This window comes from Lagenorhynchus albirostris, chromosome 11, assembly GCF_949774975.1.
Source record: "Lagenorhynchus albirostris chromosome 11, mLagAlb1.1, whole genome shotgun sequence".
NCBI classification, from domain to species: domain Eukaryota; kingdom Metazoa; phylum Chordata; class Mammalia; order Artiodactyla; family Delphinidae; genus Lagenorhynchus; species Lagenorhynchus albirostris.
Window position 1 is genome coordinate 20,037,160 of NC_083105.1, and position 22,809 is coordinate 20,059,968.

The 22,809-nt window shown below is 43.3% G+C and overlaps 1 protein-coding gene and 1 long non-coding RNA gene across 2 annotated transcripts in view; one reads left to right on the plus strand and one right to left on the minus strand.

Moving 5' to 3' along the window:
* DRAM1 (DNA damage regulated autophagy modulator 1) overlaps nucleotides 1-18,546 on the minus strand; it is a 44,216-nt gene extending 25,670 nt beyond the window's left edge. Inside the window, exon 1 of the mRNA XM_060164527.1 lies at nucleotides 18,126-18,546. Coding sequence (XP_060020510.1) covers nucleotides 18,126-18,256 — 131 coding nt within the window. The 5' untranslated portion in view covers nucleotides 18,257-18,546. The remainder of the gene's footprint in view (nucleotides 1-18,125) is intronic.
* Nucleotides 1-21,281, plus strand: part of LOC132528609 (uncharacterized) — a 117,284-nt gene extending 96,003 nt beyond the window's left edge. The window contains exons 8-9 of the long non-coding RNA XR_009543248.1: nucleotides 14,333-14,443; nucleotides 21,202-21,281. This is a non-coding gene — a long non-coding RNA (uncharacterized LOC132528609). The remainder of the gene's footprint in view (nucleotides 1-14,332; nucleotides 14,444-21,201) is intronic.
* Nucleotides 21,282-22,809: the final 1,528 nt, after the last annotated feature.

The following is a 22,809-nucleotide window of genomic DNA, read 5'->3' on the forward strand; positions in this document are numbered from 1 at the left end:
ATGAGAAGTCCGCGCACCACGACGAAGAGTAGCCCCCGCTCACCACAACTAGAGAAAGCCTGCGCGCAGCAAAGAAGACGCAACACAGCCAAAAATAAATAAAATTAATTAATTAATTAAAAAAAAATTCAAGATATAAACAACAAAGTCCTACCATATAACATAGGGAACTATATTCAATATCCTGTGATAAACCATACTGGAAAAGAATATGAAAAAGAATGTATATGTGTATATATATATATATATATATATGTATAACTGAATCACTTTGCTGTACAGTTGAAATTAACACAACATTGTAAATCAACTATACGTCAATAAAATTTTGTATAAAATTTAAAAAGAAAAAGAGTATTTCAAGAAAATTTCCAGGGAATTCCCTGGTGGTCCGGTGGTTAGGACTTTGTGCTTTCACTGCTGAGGACATGGGTTCAGTTCCTGGTCAGGGAACTATGAACCTGCAAGCCATGCAGCTTGCAGCGGCCAAAAAAAAAAAAAAAAGAAAAAAAAGAAAGAAAACTTTCCAAGCAGAAAATGAAACTGTGGCCACTTCTAAGAATTTTTTAAGGATAGTAGTGGTTGCCTACTATCATTAATACAAACAGAAGGCTCCCTCTTTCATCTCAGCCACTGACATGCCGTGCTGACTAAGGAAGACCCAGAAACTTAGGGGCCGCGTGCCATGCAGTCATGCCATGGCTGCATCATCAAACGTCGGAAGCACCCAGAGGCCTGGGTAACGCGGATGGCATCCATCACCACAGGATCAGCTTTGACAAATATCAGCGAGGTTACTTTGTGAAAGTTGGAATGAGGCATCACCACTTAAAAGAGGAATCGGAGCTTCTGCCCCACTGTCAACAATGATAAACTGTGGACCTTGATCAGTGAGCAGACACGGGGGAAATGCTACCAAAAACAAGACTGGAGGTGCTCCGATCATTGATGTGGTGTGATCAGGCAGTTCTGGAGAAGAGAAAGTTCCCAAAGCAGCCTGTCATTGTAAGCAGATAGGGTAGGGGGGCCCTGGAGGAAAAGAACCAGATATAGCTTTTTGACATTAGAGAAGCCATTTAGCCCTAAACCATTTTGTGATCTAAGCCTGGCTGCAATGCTTGCCCTTGAACAGGTCTCAGCAGTAATGATCTCAAGGGAACAAAGGAACAAACAACTGTTACCAGGCAAGGTGAGTAACAATAGCAAAGATAATAAGTCAGTTGTAAAGACTCCCAGTTCTGTTTCAATGGTAAAGATTAGCCTGAAGCACTTTCTGGAACTGTTTCACAGAATTTAAACCCCTCTGGAGGGCTCATCCACCAGATCCACTGGAACCTGAGGGATGAGAATGTTGACCTTTTCTGATCCTCCTGAGATCAACTGACTAAAGCTTGGACATTGTCGACCTTTGCCCCAATTCTATGCTGAATTCTCCTCTGTTCAAGCCCCTTCATGAGTATGCAGGTAACCTAGCTTAAAGCTTCCCCAGTGTTGCTGTTTGGGGAGACTCTGCTTTGGGAAAGATCCCTGGTGTTCTCCTTACTTGCTGCAAGTAATAAATCCTTCCTTCTTCCATTGTTTGGCTTGGCTGTGTCTTCTGGCTTGACACCTACCAAGAGGTGAACCCACTTTTTGGGGTAACATTGTCATGAAGGTTAAATTCTTCAGCAGAAGAGGTGAGGAGAATATTAAGGGTGTGTGTGTGTGTGTGTGTGTGTGTTGGGGGACGGCGTGGGGGAGTGGCTCTGTCCTGGTAGCTTGAAGTCACATGGAGGGAGATTTTTAAATGTTAACAAGTGGGCTTCCCTGGTGGCGCAGTGGTTGAGAGTCTGCCTGCCGATGCAGGGGACACGGGTTCGTGCCCTGGTCTGGGAAGATCCCACATGCCGCGGAGCAGCTAGGCCCATGAGCCATGGCCGCTGAGCCTGTGCATCCGGAGCCTGTGCTCCGCAATGGGAGAGGCCACAGCAGTGAGAGGCCAGCGTACCGCAAAAAAAATTAAAAAAAAATGTTAACAAGTGATTTTCTTTAAAAATAATATATGTATATATTTTTTCATATATATATATATATATATATATATATATATATATGAAAACCTCTCTTACCTTAAAATGTTCTTTTCAGTCTTTCTTTTGGTCTCCAAGCTATTATTTTACATCATAAGTAAATACTGTATCACACCTTCTACCTGACACTGGAATCCAGATGAACATAACACCAAGGGGGTGCCAAGAGAACCTGTTGGTAGCCTCTTTTTCTTTTACATTTTTTATGCTCACAGTAAATGATCATATTGTGCAAAGGCAGAGGTAGTAGGATTTGGTTGGCACAGCTGTACTTGGGCACCTGATTCAGGAAAATGGAGAATGAATGCCATGCCAAAGCAGTTGCCTCCCAATGTGGCAGAAGTAGTCCCCTTACCCAACTCCCACGACATCATTCTGTATCACATGGCTTAAAGACCTGGCCCAGATCCATCCACGTCCTCACTTGCCTCCTAGTAAATGAGGCACTTCCTGGAAACTGTACAGGGGGATAGGAACTAATTGTTCATTTGCATGTGGCTTAGAAGCTGTTGAGGCTGTTATGTGTACACACTTGTGCCTAGGAAATCAATTTACAACTATATTTACTGTGTTTAGATTTCTACAAGTTTTGTTCATCACGGAAAATTCCAAGCGGTTTATCTAACACCTTTCTCCAAACTAATTTATGATGTTAAGCCACTTCATAATCACTTGGTGCTCAAAGGGATAAAAACAATACAAATAAGACGTGCATAGGTTCAAGATGGCGGAGTAGAAGGACGTGTGCTCACTCCCTCTTGCGAGAGCACCAGAATCACAGCTAACTGCTGAGGAATCATCAACAGGAAGACACTGGAACTCACCAAAAAAGATACCCCACATCCGAAAACAAAGGAGAAACTACAATGAGACAGTAGGAGGGGCGCAATCACAATAAAATCAAATCCCATAACTGCTGGGTGGGTGACTCACAGACTGGAGAACAATTTTACCACAGAAGTCCACCCAATGGAGTGAAGGTTCTGAGCCCCACGTCAGGCTTCCCAACCTGGGGGTCTAGCAACGGGAGGAGGAATTCCAAGAGAATCAGACTTTGAAGGCCAGCGGAATTTGATTGCAGGACTTTGACAGGACTGGGGGAAACAGAGTCTCCACTCTTGGAGGGCACACACAAAGTAGTGTGTGCATCAGCACCCAGGGGAAGGAGCAGTGACCCCATAGGAGACTGAACCAGACCTACCTGCTAGTGTTGGAGGGTATCCTGCAGAGGTGGGGGGTGGCTGTGTCTCACCATGAGGACAAGGACACTGGCAGCGGAAGTTCTGGGAAGTACTCCTAGGTGAGAACCCTCCCAGAGTCCACCATTAGCTCCACCAAGAGCTGAGTAGGCTCCAGTGCTGGTTTGTCTCAGGCCAAACCAACAGGGAGGGAACCCAGCCCCATCCATCAGCAGACAAGCATACTAAAGTTTTACTGAGCTCTGCCCACCAGAGCAACACCCAGCTCTACCCATCACCAATCCCTCCCATCAGGAAGCTTGCACAAGCCTCTTACATAGCCTCATCCACCAGAGGACAGACAGCAGAAGCAAAAAGAACTACAATCCTGCAGCCTGTGGAAGGAAAACCACATTCACAGAAAGACAGACAGGATAAAAAGTCAGAGGGCTATGTACCAGATGAAGGAACAAGATAAAACCCCAGAAAAACAACTGAATGAAGTGGAGATAGGCAACCTTCCAGAAAAAGAATTCAGAAAAATGATACTGAAGATGATAAGGACCTCGGAAAAAGAATGGAGGCAAGATTGAGAGGAAGCAAGAAATGTTTAATAAAGACCTAGAAGAATTAAAGAACAAACAGAGATGAACAATGCAATAACTGAAATGAAAAATACACTAGAAGGAGTCAATAGCAGAATAACTGAGGCAAAAGAACGGATAAGTGACCTGAAAAACAGAATGGTGGAATTCACTACTAAGGAACAGAATAAAGAAAAAAGAATAAAAAGGAATGAAGACAGCCTAAGAGACCTCTGGGACAACATTAAACACAACAACATTCGAATTATAGGGGTCCCAGGAGAAGAGAGAGAGAAAGAACCTGAGAAAATATTTGAAGAGATTATAGTCAAAAACTTCCCTAACATGGGAAAGGAAATAGCCACCCAAGTCCAGGAAGCACAGAGAGTCCCAGGCAGGATAAACCCAAGGAGAAACACACCAAGACACATAGTAATCAAATTGCCAACAATTAAAGACAAAGAAAAATTATTGGAAGCAACGAGGGAAAAATGGCAAATAACATACAAGGGAACTCCCATAAGGTTAACAGCTGATTTCTCAGCAGAAACTCTACAAGCCAGAAGGGAGTGGCACAGTATATTTAAAGTGATGAAAAGGAAAAACCTACAACCAAGATTACTCTAACCAGCAAGGATCTCATTCAGATTTGATGGAGAAATCAAAAGCTTTACAGACAAGCAAAAGCTAAGAGAATTCAGCACCAACCAAACCAGCTCTACAACAAATGCTAAAGGAACTTCTCTAAGTGGGAAACACAAGAGAAGAAAAGGACCTACAAAAACAAACCCATAACAGTTAAGACAACGGTAATAGGAACATACATATCAATAATTACCTTAAACCTGACTGGAATAAATGCTCTAACCATAAGACACAGGCTTGCTGAATGGATACGAAAACAAGACCCATATATATGCTGTCTACAAGAGACCCACTTCAGACCTAGGGACACATACAGACTGAAAGTGAGGGGATGGAAAAAGATATTCCATGCAAATGGAAATCAAAAGAAAGCTGGAGTAGCAATACTCATATCAGATAAAACAGACTTTAAAATAAAGAATGTTACAAGAGACAAGGAAGGACACTACCTTGGATGATCAAGGGATCAATCCAAGAAGAAGACATAACAATTATAAATATATATGCACCCAACACATAGGAGCACCTCAATACATAAGGCAACTGCTAACAGCTATAAAAGAGGAAATCGACAGTAACACAATAGTAGTGGGGGACTTTAACACCTCACTTACACCAATGGACAGATCATCCAGACAGAAAATTAATAAGGAAACACAAGCTTTAAATGACAAAATAGACCAGATAGATTTAATTGATATTTATGGGACATTCTATCCAAAAACAGCAGATTACACTTTCTTCTCAAGTGCACAAGAAACATTCTCCAGGATAGATCACATCTTGGGTCACAAATCAAGCTTCGGTAAATTTAAGAATATTGAAATCATATCAAGCATCTTTTCCGACCACAATGCTATGAGATTAGAAATCAACTACATGGGAAAAAATGTAAAAAACACAAACACATGGAGGCTAAATAATACATTACTAAATAACCAAGAGGTCACTGAAGAAATCAAAGAGGAAATCAAAAAATACCTAGAGACAAATGACAACGAAAACACGGCAATCCAAAACCTATGGGATGCAGCAAAAGCAGTTCTAAGAGGGAAGTTTATAGCAATACAAGCCTACCTCAAGAAACAAGAAAAATCTCAAATTTTGAAATCTCAAAATCAAAATATCTCAAAACTTACACCTAAAGGAACTAGAGAAAGAAGAACAAACAAAACCCAAAGTTAGCAGAAGGAAAGAAATCATAAAGATCTGAGCAGATATAAATGAAATAGAAACAAAGAAAGCAATAGCAAACATCAATAAAACTAAAAGCTGGTTCTTTGAGAAGTTAAACAAAACTGATAAACTATTAGCCAGACTCATCAGAAAAAGAGGGAGAGGACTCAAATCAATAAAACCAGAGGGCTTCCCTGGTGGTGCAGTGGTTGAGAGTCCGCCTGCCAATGCAGGGGACACGGGTTCGTGCCCCGGTCCAGGAAGGTCCCACATGCCGCGGAGCGGCTGGGCCCGTGAGCCATGGCCGCTGAGCCTGCAAATCCAGAGCCTGTGCTCCACAATGGGAGAGGCCACAACAGTGAGGCCCATGTACCACAAAAAAACAAACAAACAAAAAAACTAGAAATGAAAAAGGAGAAGTTACAATGGACATCGCAAAAATACAAAGCATCCTAGGAGACTACTACAAGCAACTCTATGCCAATAAAATGGACAACCTGGAAGAAATGGACAAATTCTTAGAAAGGTATAAACTTCCAAGACTGAACCAGGAAGAAATAGAAAATATGAAAAGTCAAATCACAAGTAATGAAATTGAAACTGTGATTAAAAATCTTCCAACAAACAAAAGTCCAGGACCAGATGTCTTCACGGGTGAATTCTATGAAACATTTAGAGAAGAGCTAACACCCAGCCTTCTCAAACTCTTCCAAAAAACTGCAGAGGAAGGAACACTTCCAAACGCATTCTATGAGGCCACCATCACCCTGATACCAACACCAGACAAAGATACTACAAGAAAAGAAAATTACAGACCAATATCACTGATGAATATAGATGCAAAAATCCTCAACAAAATACTAGCAAACAGAATCCAACAACACATTAAAAGGATCATACACCATGATCAAGTGGGATTTATCCCAGGAATGCAAGGATTCTTCAATATATGCAAAACAATCAATGTGATACGCCATATTAACAAATTGAAGAATAAAAACCATATGATCATCTCAATAGATGCAGAAAAAGCTTTTGACAAAATTCAACACCGATTTATGATAAAAACTCTCCAGAAAGTGGGCATAGAGGGAACCTACCTCAACATAATAAATGCCATATATGACAAACCCACAGCAAACATCATTCTCAATGGTGAAAAACTGAAAGCATTTTCTCTAAGATCAGGAAAAGACAAGGATGTCCACTCTCACCACTATTATTCAACATAGTTTTGAAGTTCTAGCCACGGCAATCAGAGAAGAAAAAGTAATCCAAACTGGAAAAGAGGACGTAAAACTGTCAGTGTTTGCAGATGACATGATACTACACATAGAGAATCCTAAAGATGCCACCAGAAAACTACTAGAGCTAATCAATGAATCTGATAAAGTTACAGGATGAAAAATTAATGCACAGAAATCTCTTGCATTCCTATACATTAACAACGAAAGATCAGAAAGAAAAATTAAGGAAACAATCCCATTCACCATTGCAACAAAAAGAATAAAATACCTAGGAATAAACCTACCTAAGGAGGTAAAAGACCTGTACTCAGAAAACTATGAGACACTGATGAAAGAAATCAAAGATGACACAAACAGATGGAGAGATATACCATGTTCTTCAATTGGAAGAATCAATATTGTGAAAATGACTATACTACCCAAAGCAATCTACAGATTCAGTGCAATCCCTATCAAATTACCAATGGCATTTCTTACAGAACTAGAACAAAAAATCTTAAAATTTGTATGGAGTCACAAAAGACCCCAAATAGCCAAAGCACTTTTTTATTTTTAACTTTCTTTTTTTTAAAAATAAATTTATTTATTTATTGGCTGCGCTGGGTCTTCGTTGCTGTGCGCGGGCTTTCTCTAGTTGCAGTGAGTGGGGACTACTCTTTGTTGTGGTGTGCGGGCTTCTCTTGTTCTGGAGCACAGGCTCTAGGCACGTGGGCTGCAATAGTTGTGGGGCGCAGGCTCAGTAGTTGTGGCTCATGGGCTCTAGAGCACAGGCTCAGTAGTTGTGGCACACAGGCTTATTGCTCCATGGCATGTGGGATCTTCCCGGACCAGGGCTTGAACCCGTGTCCCCTACACTGACAGGCGAATTCTTAACCACTGCATCACCAGGGAAGTCTCACCAAAGCAGTCTTGAAGGAAAAAAATGGAGCTGGAGGAATCAGACTCCCTGACTTCAGACTATACTACAAAGCTACAGTAATCAAGAAAATATGGTACTGGTACAAAAACAGAAATATAGATCAATGGAACAGGATAGAAAGCCCAGAGATAAATCCACGCACCTATGGTCAACTAATCTATGACAAAGGAGGCAAAAATATACAATGGAGAAAAGACAGCCTCTTCAGTAAGTGGTGCCTGGAAAACTGGACAGCTACATGTAAAAGAGTGAATTTAGAACACTCCCTAAAACCATACACAAAAATAAACTCAAAATGGATTAGAGACCTAAATGTAAGACCGGACACTATAACTCTTAGAGGAAAGCATAGGAAGAACACTCTCTGACATAAATCGCAGCAAGATCTTTTTTGATCCACCTCCTAGAGTAATGGAAATAAAAACAAAAATAAACAAATGGGACCTAATGAAACTTAAAAGCTTTTGCAAAGCAAAGGAAACTACGAACAAGACAAAAAGACAACCCTCAGAATGGGAAAAAATATTTGCTAACGAATCAACTGACAAAGAATTTATCTCCAAAATATATAAACCGCTCATGCAGCTCGGTATTAAAGAAACAAACAACCCAATGCAAAAATGGGCAGAAGACCTAAATAGACACCTCTCCAAAGAAGACATACAGATGGCCAAGAAGCACATGAAAAGCTGCTCAACATCACTAAGTATTAGAGAAATGTAAATCAAAACTACAATGAGGTATCACCTCACACTGGTTAGAATGGGCATCATCAGAAACACATGAAAAGCTGCTCAACATCACTATTATTAGAGAAATACAAATCAAAACTACAATGAGGTATCATCTCACACCAGTTAGAATGCGCATCATCAGAAAATCTACAAACAACAAATGCTGGAGAGGGTGTGGAGAAAAGGGAACCCTCTTGCACTGTTGGTGGGAATGTAAATTGATATGGCCACTATGGAGAAGAGTATGGAGGTTCCTTAAAAAACGAAAAATAGAACTACCATACGACCCAGCAATCCCACTCCTGGGCATATACCGAGAGAAAACCATAATTCAAAAAGACACATGCGCCCCAATGTTCATTGCAGCACTATTTACAATATCCAGGTCATGGAAGCAACCTAAATGCCCATTGATAGATGAATGGATAAAGAAGATGTGGCACATATATACAATGGAATATTACTCAGCCATAAAAAGGAACGAAAGTGGGTCATTTGTAGAGATGTGGATGGACCTAGAGACTGTCATACAGAGTGAAGTAAGTCAGAAAGAGAAAAACAAAAATCGTATATTAACGCATATATGTGGAACCTAGAAAAATGGTATAGATGTACTGGTTTGCAGGGCAGAAATAGAGACACAGATGCAGAGAACAAACGTATGGACACCAAGGGGGGAAAGCCGTGGTGATGGTGGTGGTGGTGTGATGAATTGGGAGATTGGGATTGATATGTACATACTGATGTGTATAAAATGGATAACTAATAAGAACCTGCTGTATAAAAAAAATAAATAAAATAAAAAATTAAAAAAAAACACGCATGATAATATAAGCTTGGTCGAATACTGTTCTTTAAATCATTGGATACACGTGATTCCATTACTCTAAAGCCTGGGGTCATGGTTTACTGTGGGGACTGAGATGCTGGCAGTATGCAAAATTATCTGCATGCCCAAACAGTTTTATTAGACTGTCCTAAAATCCTAGGCCCATTGCTTGGAAGATTAGTCAGGACCTAGAACCAAAAAGCACTTAATGCACCCGTATAAGGAGACCATTACTTCCTTTGTCTTCATATTTAAATATGTTATTTAAAAAAATAAGTATGATAATAAAAAGTCATTCCAGGGAATTCCCTGGTTGTCCAGTGGTTAGGACTCGGTGCCTTCACTGCCGTGGCCAGGGTTCAGTTGCTGGCTGGGGAACTAAGATCCCACAAGCCACATGGCCAAAAAAAAAAAAAAAAGTCATTCCATTTTATTACTTTAAATTATTAGGGCTAACTTTTTGGCAGCTTCACTCAGTGATTATTCTAGAGTGGGAGGTACCCTATAGCTATATCAACTATTTTTTTTGAGGTGTGGTTGATCTACAATATTATATTCAACTAGTTTTAAATTTAAAAAGAATATCCTAATCATAAATGCAAACAACTTGCTCTTTTCTCACTCTATTCACATGCAGTTGCCCTCTATCAACCCAAGTTCCCTCTTTGTTCACTCATACAACATTTTTAAAATACTGTTAAACAACATTGTAAAACAGCTATACTCCAATAAAAATTAATTTAAAAAATTTAAAAAAGGAAGTTTAGTGAGAAACAAGCTGGTCTGCCATCGCTAGGTCAAACTACTTCCACGTAGTTTTAACATTTTAAGAAAATTTAACTAAAGACTTTTGTAATCAAATTTGATTGTTTAGAGGAAATTAATTTCTTAAATACCTATATTAATTTATTAATCAGAAAATCAAATTATTGTTATCTTGAAACAGCTATTAGTTTCATGAATAGAATAACAAGATTAAGTTGTCCTTAAAGACTTGTGAAAAAAAGTTTCAATGTTCGTATTCAATGTTCGTTTACACTAAATTTTAAATTCAGTGTAAAAAAATTTTTTTAAAATACTGTTAAGCATCTCCTATGTGTTGGGAACTGTGTCGGGTGATGAGGATACAAAGATGAAAAGGTAATTCACTACCTTCGAGAACCTTAGTATCTAACAAAAAAATTCAGATTCATTGATTCAACGTTTAGTTACTAATTGCCTTCTATGTAACAGGCAATTTTGTGGCAGGGTGAATGCAGTGGTAAGTAAAACAGAAAAAGCCCCTTCTTTTTGGAATTACATTCTGTGGGGGGCAATAAAAATCGTCTAGGAGTGGGACTTCCCTGGTGGCACAGTGGTTAAGAATCTGCCTGCCAGGGCAGGGGACATGGGTTCTGAACCCTGGTCTAGGAAGATCCCACCTGCCGCGGAGTAACTAAGCCCGTGTGCCACAACTACTGAAGCCCGCGCGCCTACAGCCCGTGCTCTGCAACAAGAGAAGCCACCACAATGAGAAGCCCTCGTACAGCAACAAAGACCCAATGCAGTCAAAAACAAATAAATTAAAAAAAATTTTTTTTAATCGTCTAGGAGTGATGAATGCTGTGAAGAAGAGGCAAGCTGGATAAGAGGACAGAGAGAGACAGATGAGCCACCCACTCGAGACAGGGTAATCTGGGGAGGGTCCTTGAACAGAGATCTGAATGAATATTTGGGCCAGGAAAATTACAAGCAGAGGGAAGAGCCAAGTCAGAGGCCAGACGGTGGCAATATATTAGAGCAACTGCAAGGAAGGAGGCGTGGCTGGAGGGGAGTAAGCAAGGACCTGTGTGCACATGGGCGAGGCGGTCATGGAGAGCCCTGTGGGTCATGGTAAGGACTCTGAACGTTACTCTAAACATGATGGGAGGCCGCTGAGGGCTGAGAGCAGGGAAGTGATATGAAGTTGATTGACGTTTTTAAAGGATGTTGCAAAAAGACTATGGATGGGCAGGCATGGACCAGGGAGACTTAGGAAGTGATTTCAGTAGTTTATCGAGAGAGGACAGTGGCTTGGACCAGAATGGTAATGAAGAGGGAGGCATAAGCGGTAAGATTCTGAAATTTTTTCTGAGGGGAGTCTCTAAAAAAAATAATCCCTGCTTGGACTATCGCTGCTAATATTACAAAAGGAAAAAAACATTTCCTCAGCACTTACACTTGCCTTCATCTTATTTGGTCTTCAGAATATTATAAGGAAAGTACTTATCATCATCTTAAAGATGAAGAAACTGAGTCTTAGAAAAGAAACTTGCCCAAGGTCACAGAGACAGTAAATGGGGAAGCCAAGCCATGTATCTAGAGCTGTCTAATTTCAATGGACACAGTTCAGAACTCTCCTCTGCTGTGCTATATTCTTTCCTTTTATGATAAAATATCATTTCCATGTGAGTTTACAGAACTGTTTATCTTACAAGCGGGTTCACACCAGTGATCCCTCCTGCAGCCATTACCTTAGTAAGTTGTCCTTGGCATGCTATGACTCTACAATGTATGTTCTTGATGGACTGAAATGCAATTACTGTCAGGGAAAGAGGACTGTTCAGTGGACCACTCTTTTTTAAGTTGAAATTGAGCACTTAGGTTTAAAAATTGTCATCAAGACTTCTGAGCGATACTCTACTGCCTTTTAAAAAGTAGGACTAGCAGAAGAAAAACATTCACAAGTTTAAGTCAGTGAGAAAAATAAGTATTTTATGTAATTAAATGACAATGAAAACTTTAAATGGAGGAGAACTTATATATATTTATAGTTGACTCAGAAGCCAAACAATGCTACAAGCTGCAAAAGTTTAGGATCTTCAATGTTCTTACTGTGTTTTTCATAGAATTAACTAATTTGGGCAATGCTTTTTGATAAAAATATTAAGCTATAAATTATCCTTTCTAAGCTATAAATTATCATTTCAAGGATGACACTTTTCTAGCTCAAAGTTTTAAATGGCATGCCTGCCTTTTCGTCTTATGATACTGTGGCTTAGATACTGTGAGGTAATAATCACTGCACTATAAAGACTGAAATGTCATTAACGTCATGTGAGAATATGTGACTCTGTACCCAGAGACCTCATTATCCTGCTATTTATTATCCTGAATCCCATTGTTGCAGCTGAACAGGGAAGCAGAAGTCACCATTGCCTGAAATTCAGTGTAGTTAGTAATCAAAAGAGTTGGTTTAAGCAGGAAGCCATCAAAAATTATACGGATTTGGGGGGCGAGGGATAAATTAGGAGTTTGGGATGAACAGATACACACTAATATATATAAAATAGATAAATAACAAGGACCTACTGTATAGCACAAGGAACTATATTTAATATCTTATAATAATAACCTATAATGGAAAAGAATATGAAAAATAGAGATATAGGCGTATGTATAACTGAATCCCTTTCACACAACATTGTAAATCAACTACACTTCAACTAAAAAATAATAATAAAAAAATTATACGGATATGTACACACCACAAATATACAAATGTACAAACATTCATTTGCCTACGTGTTGATGTGGGCCAAGGCTGTTACATAAGTACGAGTCCACCGTATGCCCTCCTGGCATAAAAACCACATCTACTCTGAATCATCTCATTTCCAGTTTTGGTGTCTTTAAAGTGGATAGAGGGCTTCCCTGGTGGCGCAGTGGTTAAGAATCTGCCTGCCAATGCAGGGGACACAGGTTCGAGCCCTGGTCTGGGAAGATCCCACATGCAGCGGAACAACTAAGCCTGTGGGCCACAACTGCTGAGCCTGTGCTCTAGAGCCTGTGAGCCACAACTACTGAGCCTGTGCTCTAGAGCCCACAAGCCACAACTACTGAGTCCACATGCTGCAACTACTGAAGCCCACACGCCTAGAGCCCATGCTCCACAACAAGAGAAGCCACTGCAATGAGAAGCCTGCACACCGCAACAAAGAGTAGTCTCTGCTCGCCACAACTAGAGAAAGCCTGTGCACAGCAACGAAGACCCAATGCAGCCAAAAATAAATAACCAAAAAAAAAAAAAAATGAGTGTCCCCCTGTAAAAATCTAAACTAATGCTTTGAGGTTGATTTTTATTTGTCCTTGGTTTTCACATCCTTGCATTAATGGTTTCATAATACAGAAACATCACACTATGTTATTCCAACTTGCTAAATTTGGTGGCTGTTTGAATCCCCATGCTTCTAATTTAATTTTCTGATAGGAAACATCCATTTGCCTAAAAAATAAATTCATATAAAAAGTTAATGCCAAGTTTAGAGATGTTACCTTTGGGAGAAACTGGGTAAAAAAATACATGGGATCTTTCTGTATTATTTTTTTATAACTGCATGTAAATCTATAATTATCTTAAAATTAAAAGATTAATTTTTTTAAAGTGTGGCAGGAGAAGTCTTATTTCCACCCTTTTTTTCCATCAGCTAGGGTCTTGCTGACCATGGCCACCTCCCTCCATCATACACAGATAAACCATTTTTATTAGTTTCTTCATGCAAGCAAATACAGATACACATTATTCCCCTCCCCAATGGTAGTATATTTTGTTTGCATCTTGCTTTTTTCCATGTAACAATGTAATGAAATTCTAAAGAGAGTATTCTATGTAAAAAGAGCTTTCGTTTGAGATATTCTTGGGTAAATCATTTATTAAGCCAGTCCTCTACTGATGGACATTTGTATTGTTTCCAACCTTTTGTTATTAAAAGCCGTGCTATGAATATACTTTAGATATTGTATTTGTGTCATTTTGATAAATAATGCCCAAGTCCCTCCATAGAGATTGAATCACTTTACATTCCCACCAGCAGTGTACAGGAGCCTGTTGCCCCAAAGTCTCACCAATAGAATGTGCTATCAAACATTTGGGTTTCTGCCAATCCAGTAGATGAAAAGTGAGTTGTTTTGTTTTGTTTTGTTTTGTTTTCAGCCGGGCTGCGCAGCTTATGGGATTTTGGTTCCCCAACCAGGGATCGAACCCAGGCCCTCGGCAGTGAGCGCCTGGAGTCCTAACCACTGGACCACCAGGGAATTCCCAAAAGTGAGTTTTAATTTGAATTTTTATTCCATTCATGAGATTGAGCATATGTTCATGTGTCTAAGAGCTATAGGCCCACTTGTCCCAAATACTGAGGAATAACAATGTTATCAGAAAATATCTGATAAGAAAGCTGAATTTGATTGTCCTACTGCAAAGGGGTTCTTCCACAGTTCTGGATCTTATTTAAAATGCAATGGCTAGTGGTGATCATTTTTTAGTGTACAAAGATACCGAATCACTATGTTGTATACCAGGAACTAACAAAGTGTTGTAGGTCAATTATACTTCCAGAACAAACAGAAAAAGATCAGATTTGTGGTTACCAGAGGTGGGGGTGGGGAGAGGGGACGTTACATGAAGGTATCCAAAAGGTACCAACTTCCAGCTGCAAGACAAGGAAGTGCTAGGGATGTCACGTACAACATGAGTAACGTAATGAACACTGCCGTATGTTAAGAGAGTGATTCTTAAGAGTTCTCATCACAAGGAAAAACTAGTTTCTTTTGCATTTATTTAGTTATTTCATTTTATTTTATTTTATTTTATTTATTTTATTATTTTTTTTGCGGTACGCGGGCCTCTCGCTGTTGTGGCCTCTCCCGTTGCGGAGCACAGGCTCCGGACGCGCAGGCTCAGCGGCCATGCTCACAGGCCCAGCCGCTCCGCGGCATGTGGGATCTTCCCAGACCGGGGCACGAACCCGTGTCCCCTGCATCGGCAGGCGGACCCTCAACCACTGCGCCACCAGGGAAGCCCTACATTTATTTTGTATCTATGTGAGATGATGGGTAGTCACTAAACTTATTGTGATGATCATTTCATGACGTGTGTAAGTCAATTCGTGATGCTGTACACCTTTAACGTATACAGTGCTGTATGTCAATTATAGCTCAATAAAACTGGAAGATAAATAAATAAACAAAATTGTAAAATGCAATGGCTCTTACTTAAAGTGTTCAGCGTTGTTAAAAAACATCAGAACATCAGATTGGCTGAACAATGCCTTCGCGTTAAAGGGTGCTCACCCTAAATATGTCCAGATCACTGACCAACCACCAGTGACTTTACCGAGCCTTCCCTAAAGGGCTCTGCCCTACCCTGGAGGGAAGAATAGCAATACTCACAGTTGAGCACCCAAGACATATTAATTCAACAAATATCGAGAGCCTTCATGGATGTTACATTCCAGCAAACGAAGACAGATGATCAGCATAATAAATAAGTAAATCATACAGTTTGTTAGAAGGTAATAGGTGCTATGGAGAACAAGACTGGATGGGGGTGTCAGGAGCACTAAGGTGCAGTGTTAAATAGGGCCATCAGAGCAGGCCTCACAGAGATAATTGAACAAAGAAGGAGGTAAGGAAGAACATTCTGGCAGAGTAATAGCCAGTGCAGAGGCCAGGAGGAAGAGGTGTGCCTGACATGCTCAAGACCCAGGAAGGAGGCCAAGGAGTCTGGAGGGAAGTGGAGCGGGGGGCGGGTAAGGAAGAAGAGGAGGCATCAGAGCAGAGATGAGTTAGAGAAGTACGGTCTGGGCCAAATGGATAAATCTGGAGTTAATCCCATCACGTCCAGAAACTTGCCCTTCTAATCTTGCCCTTGCCCTGGCCTCAATGACTTAGTTTTCTAGGAGGCAGCAGAGGCAATCCAGTGCTCCAGCCATCCATGTAGGCAGACAGAGCAGACAACCTAAAGGCCCCAGGCACACTTAGGCAAGCAATCACGTGTCTGTAGGCTGAAGGCTCCCGGCGCAAGGGAACAATCTCGTGCCTTTTTCTCCTATTATTCCACTTTTTCCTGAAAGTTTCCTTTCCTTGCTAAATTTAAAACCTCTTCCTTGGAATGTCTGTGATTTGAGCATCTTACAAGTAGTTGGTCCTGTCAGCTCATTTCCCCATTTCTGAATGTCTGGTAGCTCACCTGGAGGTGGTATTAATCACGACTACATCAGACACCTCTACAAAGACTCAAACCCTGCCTCTGATCGCCTAGCCAATGTGTACCAAATACTACCTGCCCCTGACCTTCAAACTGGCAACAAACACAGCTGCTATTTACTCAATAAAAAGCATTACCGGGATTGAACTCTTGCTTTTAACATCAGTCTAAGAGGATCTATCCCACTTCAGATACAAGAGAAGCAAGACAATGGCACTTGGGACAGAGACGAGCCATGAGAAACCAAGCCGAGGTTTCTGCAGGGGCACCACGCCTGATGGGAAAGTTTCCTCGATGCATGGGACGCCTCATCTTGCGTGGGCAAAACCACCACCATTACTACAGATTTGGTTCTGTGTACTATTCTGCATATCACTTGCTTCCTTGCATCTTTAAACTGTAGTCCCCTCTTGCTTCACTTCGTTTCCCCTTTCTCGCCTACAAAAGAGATTATAGAGCATTGCTCACCAGGCAGAATGGCTGCAAAAAGAAGAGGCCCTACAACCTCTATAATCTCTACAATCCCTACAATAATTAAGCAGTAACCTTGGGTGTCACCAACTTTATAATGCCCTCACCAATCAATACAGACCCAGAGCGGTCACACCACTTGGATAAGGATGGATTCTTCAAATGTTTAAGGAACGCCATTACCACAGTCAAGGCGCAGAGCTGGGAGCCACACGAAGAGGATCCAGACGCATGTCCTGGGCACTGATAAAGTGACTCTCAAGAAAGGTAGAGGCCAGACGTCCCTGGTGGCGCAGTGGTTAAGAATCCCCCTGCCAATTCAGGAGACACGGGTTCGAGCCCTGGTTCGGGAAGATCCCACATGCCATGGAGCAACTAAGCCTGTGCGCCACAACTACCGAGCCTGCGCTCTAGAGCTTGCGAGCCACAATTACTGAGCCCGCACACCACAACAAAGAAGAGCCTCCGCTCGCCACGACTAGAGAAAGCCCATGCGCAGCCACGAAGACCCAATGCAGCCATAAATAAATAAATTTATTTTAAAAAAATTAAAGAAAGGTAGAGGCCAAAACTCATGAAAGACGAAATGGTATAATGACAACACAAGAGATGTCACCAACTGTTGACAATTTGAAGGCCCAGTACCCAGAGGGATCTTGGGCAGCTCCATCCAAGAGAGCTTAAAGCGTCTTCCAAACACCACTACCAAAGGTAGCATGGTGTTGCTTCTGGCATGGGAATGAATCTGGGTGTGAGTTCTGCTTCCACCATTTCTTAGCTGTGACATCAGTGTTACACTGATGAATTTCAACATCAGCTTAAACTTAGTTTCCTTGCAAGAAAAATGAGCCAGACAGCCACTTCACGAGGACGTTGGGAAGCAGGAGTGAAATACGTGAGCTGTTCTAGCGTACACCTGGATCTGCCTCTTACACGTTCAATGAGTGGCATCCAACAGGATCCATCCTTGTTTCAATACCGCCAAAGCGTCTTCCAGAGATTCTGTCCCATACCCAGTCTCAAAGTTCTCCTGTACATCCTCGATGGCTCCTGACGCCACTCTGCTCAGTGTTCGGGGTAAAATCAGAACTGCTCGGCTCCTACCCCCTGCCTCCCTGTACCTCCCAGGAGCGCCCCCTCCTGGTCGTCAGTGCTCCATCTTTCTGCAAGACGCCCCAGCTGGGTCTGGACCCCTTCCCTCCGCATCAGCAGTGCTCCCCCGCGGTGCCTCTGCCCCGTCCCGCGTCCTGCCTCCCACCCGGCTCCTCACCTGATGTAGGGGAGGAAGGGGTTGACGTGCCCGGAGAGCACGGCGACCACGTAGGAGATGATGAAGGCGGCGGACGACCAGGTCACCAGGAGGAAGGGGATGAGGGCCATTCCCCTCAAGAAGCACAGCATCGCGCCGCCACCAGGAGGGCGCTGCGCTCTGCGGGCCCGGAACGGGGGGCTGCTCTGCGCTGCTGGGAGGCGGGCTCCGCGCACGTGCCGACCCGCGGCGCGGCGGCCACGGCGCGAACAGCCACGGGCGGCCGGGAGGGAGGCTCCGCGACGGCTGGGCAGGCCCGGCCCCGGAGGTAGGGGAAGCGCGGAGAGCGGAGAGAGGCGGCGGGCTGCGAGGAGGCGGCGCGGGAGTGGGTGGGGCGCGGGCGGCCCGGGCTTGTTGCGAAACGAGTGAAGTCACAAAGCGGCGGCCCCGCCGACTTGCAGGCGCGCGGCGACCTCCCCGCGAACGCGACGCCGGGGCTGCGGGACCGCGGGGCGGGGGGCGGGGAACGGAGGGGGGGGACCGGCTCCTTTCGCTTTTGGTTCGGCCTCCGGGCGGGGGCAGCGGCGGGAATGCCCGCCCAGACGGTCCCAGCCCGCCACGCCGCCCTTGCCCTTGCGCAACTCCGGGGAAACGCATCAACGCCTCCCGGCCCCTCTTTCCCTCGGGGTTTCCGGGGTGCCGGGCCTCGAACCCCGACGGCTTCCTCTCCGTGGTCCCGCCGCCCGCGCGTGGTGACATCCACCCCATCCCGCCGCACTGCGACGGCTGCTGCTGCCCCTGCTGCAGGGGTCCGGGCAGAAGTGTTCGGTGACGTTCGCCAGGACACGGGGCACGGATGCGGCACCCACGTGGATGGTGTCCACCTGAAAACCGAGGGAAGTGTATAGGCGGGTGTTTGCGAGGGCCGGGGGCCGAGCCTGGACGGCCCCGGTGCTGCCCACAGTGCTGCTTCCCCCCTACCCCGCCCCAATCCCCCCTCCACCCCGCACAGCGGACTCTTATTTCCTAGAAGTTAGGTTTCTCTTTCTCTCATGGATCAGGGTTAGCCCAGGCTTGGAGCCTGGTGAGTAATGGGGACTTGATACATTTCAAACCCTGTGAAAGGGATTCGTGTTCTGAAGGCGCTGGCGGGCACAGTGATTTTGAGATACAGGTGAGGGATTCTGAGCCCAAGGTATGTGAGGTCACTGGTCATTGGTAACCAAACGTGGGTTTGTTTTAGCCACCTTAACATTTCTTGAGTGTCCTGTCCTCCTGCTGGAGGACAGGATACAAAGATTAAATAGTTTCATGGGGTCTAGGAGACTGACATGTCAAAATAAAATACATTGTATGGAACATTAAATAAATATGAGATTTAAAAAAAAATAGAGCTGAGAGGCTGGGGCCAGTGCTCGCATGAAGAGCCAGGTACGTGTTCCTGACAGATAGTAGAGGTTTTTAAAGTAAATCATTGCTCTTCAGGCAAAGAAAGGTGAGACTACCATTCCAGTCCAAGGAAACAGCAGGAGAAAATGCACAGATGGTGAATTGCCTGTTTTTCTGGACCTAGAGAAGTACCCTAGGGGACTTCCATGGCGGTCCAGTGGTTAGGACTCCAGGCTTCCACTGCACGGGGCACGGGTTCCATGTGGGAGGATCCCACATGCCATCCTTAGTTGTCCACTGTAGGTCTCTACTTAGGTTTCTGCATTCTGAAAACCCACCAGCTTCCCTGGTCTTGCTTGCTTTTCCCTGTCCCCTCCTGCTTCCCCTTTCCTACTCTACAACTGATCTGACTTAAAAAACCCTCCCTGAGGCAGAGGAATTACGACATCAAATGGAATTCACCTGATCATTTTATCTTTCTGTTGCTTATGTAAGTCCCTTAATCCAACTGGCTAATCACTTTTAACACAAACATACAGGAGTTGTCTGACTATAAAGGCAGAAAGAATAAAATAAGTATGGATACATATATATATATTTAATATAGGTATATAAGTGTAACTAACTGCATACACATACATATGGTGTCAAGCAGCCCTAAGGAGCACAGCGCTGCTTTCCTTTCAAAAAGCTTCTGATACCGTAGATCTTTTTTTTTTTCCAAGCAAGGGATACTTTATTTTATTTATTTTATTTTTGTCTGCGTTGGGTCTTTGTTGCTGCACAGGCTTCTTATTGCGGTGGCTTCTCTTGTTGTGGAGCACAGGCTCTAGGCACGCGGGCTTCAGTACTTGTGGCACACGGGCGCAGTACTTATGGCTCGTGGGCTCTAGAGAGCAGGTTCAGTAGTTGTGGCGCACGGGCTTAGTTGCTCCACAGCATGTGGGATCTTCCCGGACCAGGGCTCGAACCCGTGTCCCCTGCATTGGCAGGGGGATTCTTAACCACTGTGCCACACGGGAAGCCCCTTTTTTTTTTCTTTTAAATATTTATTTGGCTGTGCCGGGTCTTAGTCTTTAGTGATGGCATGCAAACTCTTAGTTGTGGCACGTGGGATCTAGTTCCCTGACCAGGGATTGAGCCCAGGCTCATTGGGAGCCCGGAGCCTTAGCCACAGAACCACCAGGGAAGTCCCAATACTGTAGATCTTATGACACCCACTGCTTGGAACGGTAAAGTTTATATGGTAAGAAATGCAAAAATCCCGAAAAACAACCTTACTGGTGAAGGAAACCAGATTATGTCACCCCCAAATATGCCTCTTTGACATACTGTTTTGAGCCGAAGGCAATTAGGAGCAGTGAAAACAGGAAAAGCTCTCTCTACCCTCCTCCTTTCTGCCTAAAGACGAAATATAAATTGCCTTTGCTGGAGGTTCTAGACTGTTAGCCCAGAGATGACACCAAACAAACCTCACTGTTAGTTTCCCCCAATATATTACATTCCCACAGTTTCCCGCCCTTGGAAGCCTTAAAACGCTTTCCTTTGTCCCGTCATTTCTATACAAATTTATTTTTTCTTTGTTAAAATGCTATATACACCCAAGTTCTAGCCATCCCTTTGAGTTACTCATCCCTGAGTTTCTCCCGTGCATTTGAGATATACATATTAATAAACTTCTGTTCATTTTTCTGTTTTTTGTTGACAGAGACCCAAGCTGAGGACCCAGAAGAGTAGAAGAAAAGAAATTTTTTTTCTTTCTCTACACTGGGTAACTTTAAGATGTATAATATAATAAATATTGTGCATCTCCCTTTGAAATGATTCTGACTTTCTGTCAAAGGAAGTCACACTGTCTCAAAGTAAGGGTCTCAGTGGACTGTCCTTTTGAGGATGAAGTCATTCTTCCTTGATGATCATCATTTATTGAAAGGTAGTGATGGGCTTCCCTGGTGGCGCAGTGGTTGAGAGTCCGCCTGCCGATGCAGGGGACGCGGGTTCGTGCCCCAGTCCGGGAGGGTCCCACATGCCGCAGAGCGGCTGGGCCCATGAGCCATGGCCGCTGAGCCTGTGCATCCAGAGCCTGTGCTCCGCAGCGGGAGGGACCACAACAGTGAGAGGCCCGCGTACCGCAAAAAACAAAAAAAAGAAAGAAAGAAAGGTAGTGTTGTTCTGATCTAAATAATCCTCACACCAAAGCTCAGGTATCATCCCCTTCTCATGGATGAGGAGACTGAAGCTCAAGGTCATGCAGCTAATGAACAGAGGTGCAGAATTTGAATCCAGGTCTATCTGACTCAAAAGCCTGTAACCCTAATAACCATTGTAAGGACTGTCTCACTCTTCTAATTCCTCAAACTCCAGAATTACAGAAGGAAACTCCTTAAAATATATAGTTATCTAGGACTTCCCTGGTGGCATAGTGGTTAAGAATCTGCCTGCCAATGCCGGGGACATGGGTTCAAGCCCTGGTCCAGGAAGATCCCACATACCGTGGAGCAATTAAGCCAGTGCGCCACAACTACTGAGCCTGCGCTCTAGAGCCTGTGAGCCACAACTACTGAGCCCACATGCCACAACTACTGAAGCCCGTGCACCTAGAGCCTGCACTCTGCAACAAGAGAAGCCACCGCAATGAGAAGCCCACGCACCGCAACGAAGAGTAGCCCCCGCCCACCGCAACTAGACTGTACACAGCAATGAAGACCCAACACAGCCAAAAATAAAATAAATAAATAAAAACAAATAAATAATATATATAGTTATTATTAAATTTTTGTATATGTATATTTATGCATGGATATATTATGCATTTTGAAAAACTTACCCAATATATAATAACAACTGAGAAGCATCCATAATTCCCTGACAATAAGTCAACTTTCTCAATTTTCTAATTTCTGTTTGGCTTTTTCTCATAGGAATATTCAAAATCAAATCGTAGTTGCAAATTTGTAGCTTGTTTTTTTTTTTTTTTTTTTTGCGGTACGCGGGCCTCTCACTGTCATGGCCTCTCCCATTGCGGAGCACAGGCTCCGGACGCGCAGGCTCAGCGGCCGTGGCTCACGGGCCCAGCCACTCCACAGCATGTGGGATCCTCCCAGACCAGGGCACGAACCCGTGTCCCCTGCATCGGCAGGCGGACTCCCAACCACTGTGCCACCAGGGGAGCCCATAGCTTGATTATTTTTATGTATCAAATATCTATTCCATGTTGTTACAATCTTCGAGTTACCACTTTTACTCTGTATTCATCCATTGAATTAATGAACTATAATTTGTTTCACTGCCCCCAATGTTAAACACTTATGCTCAT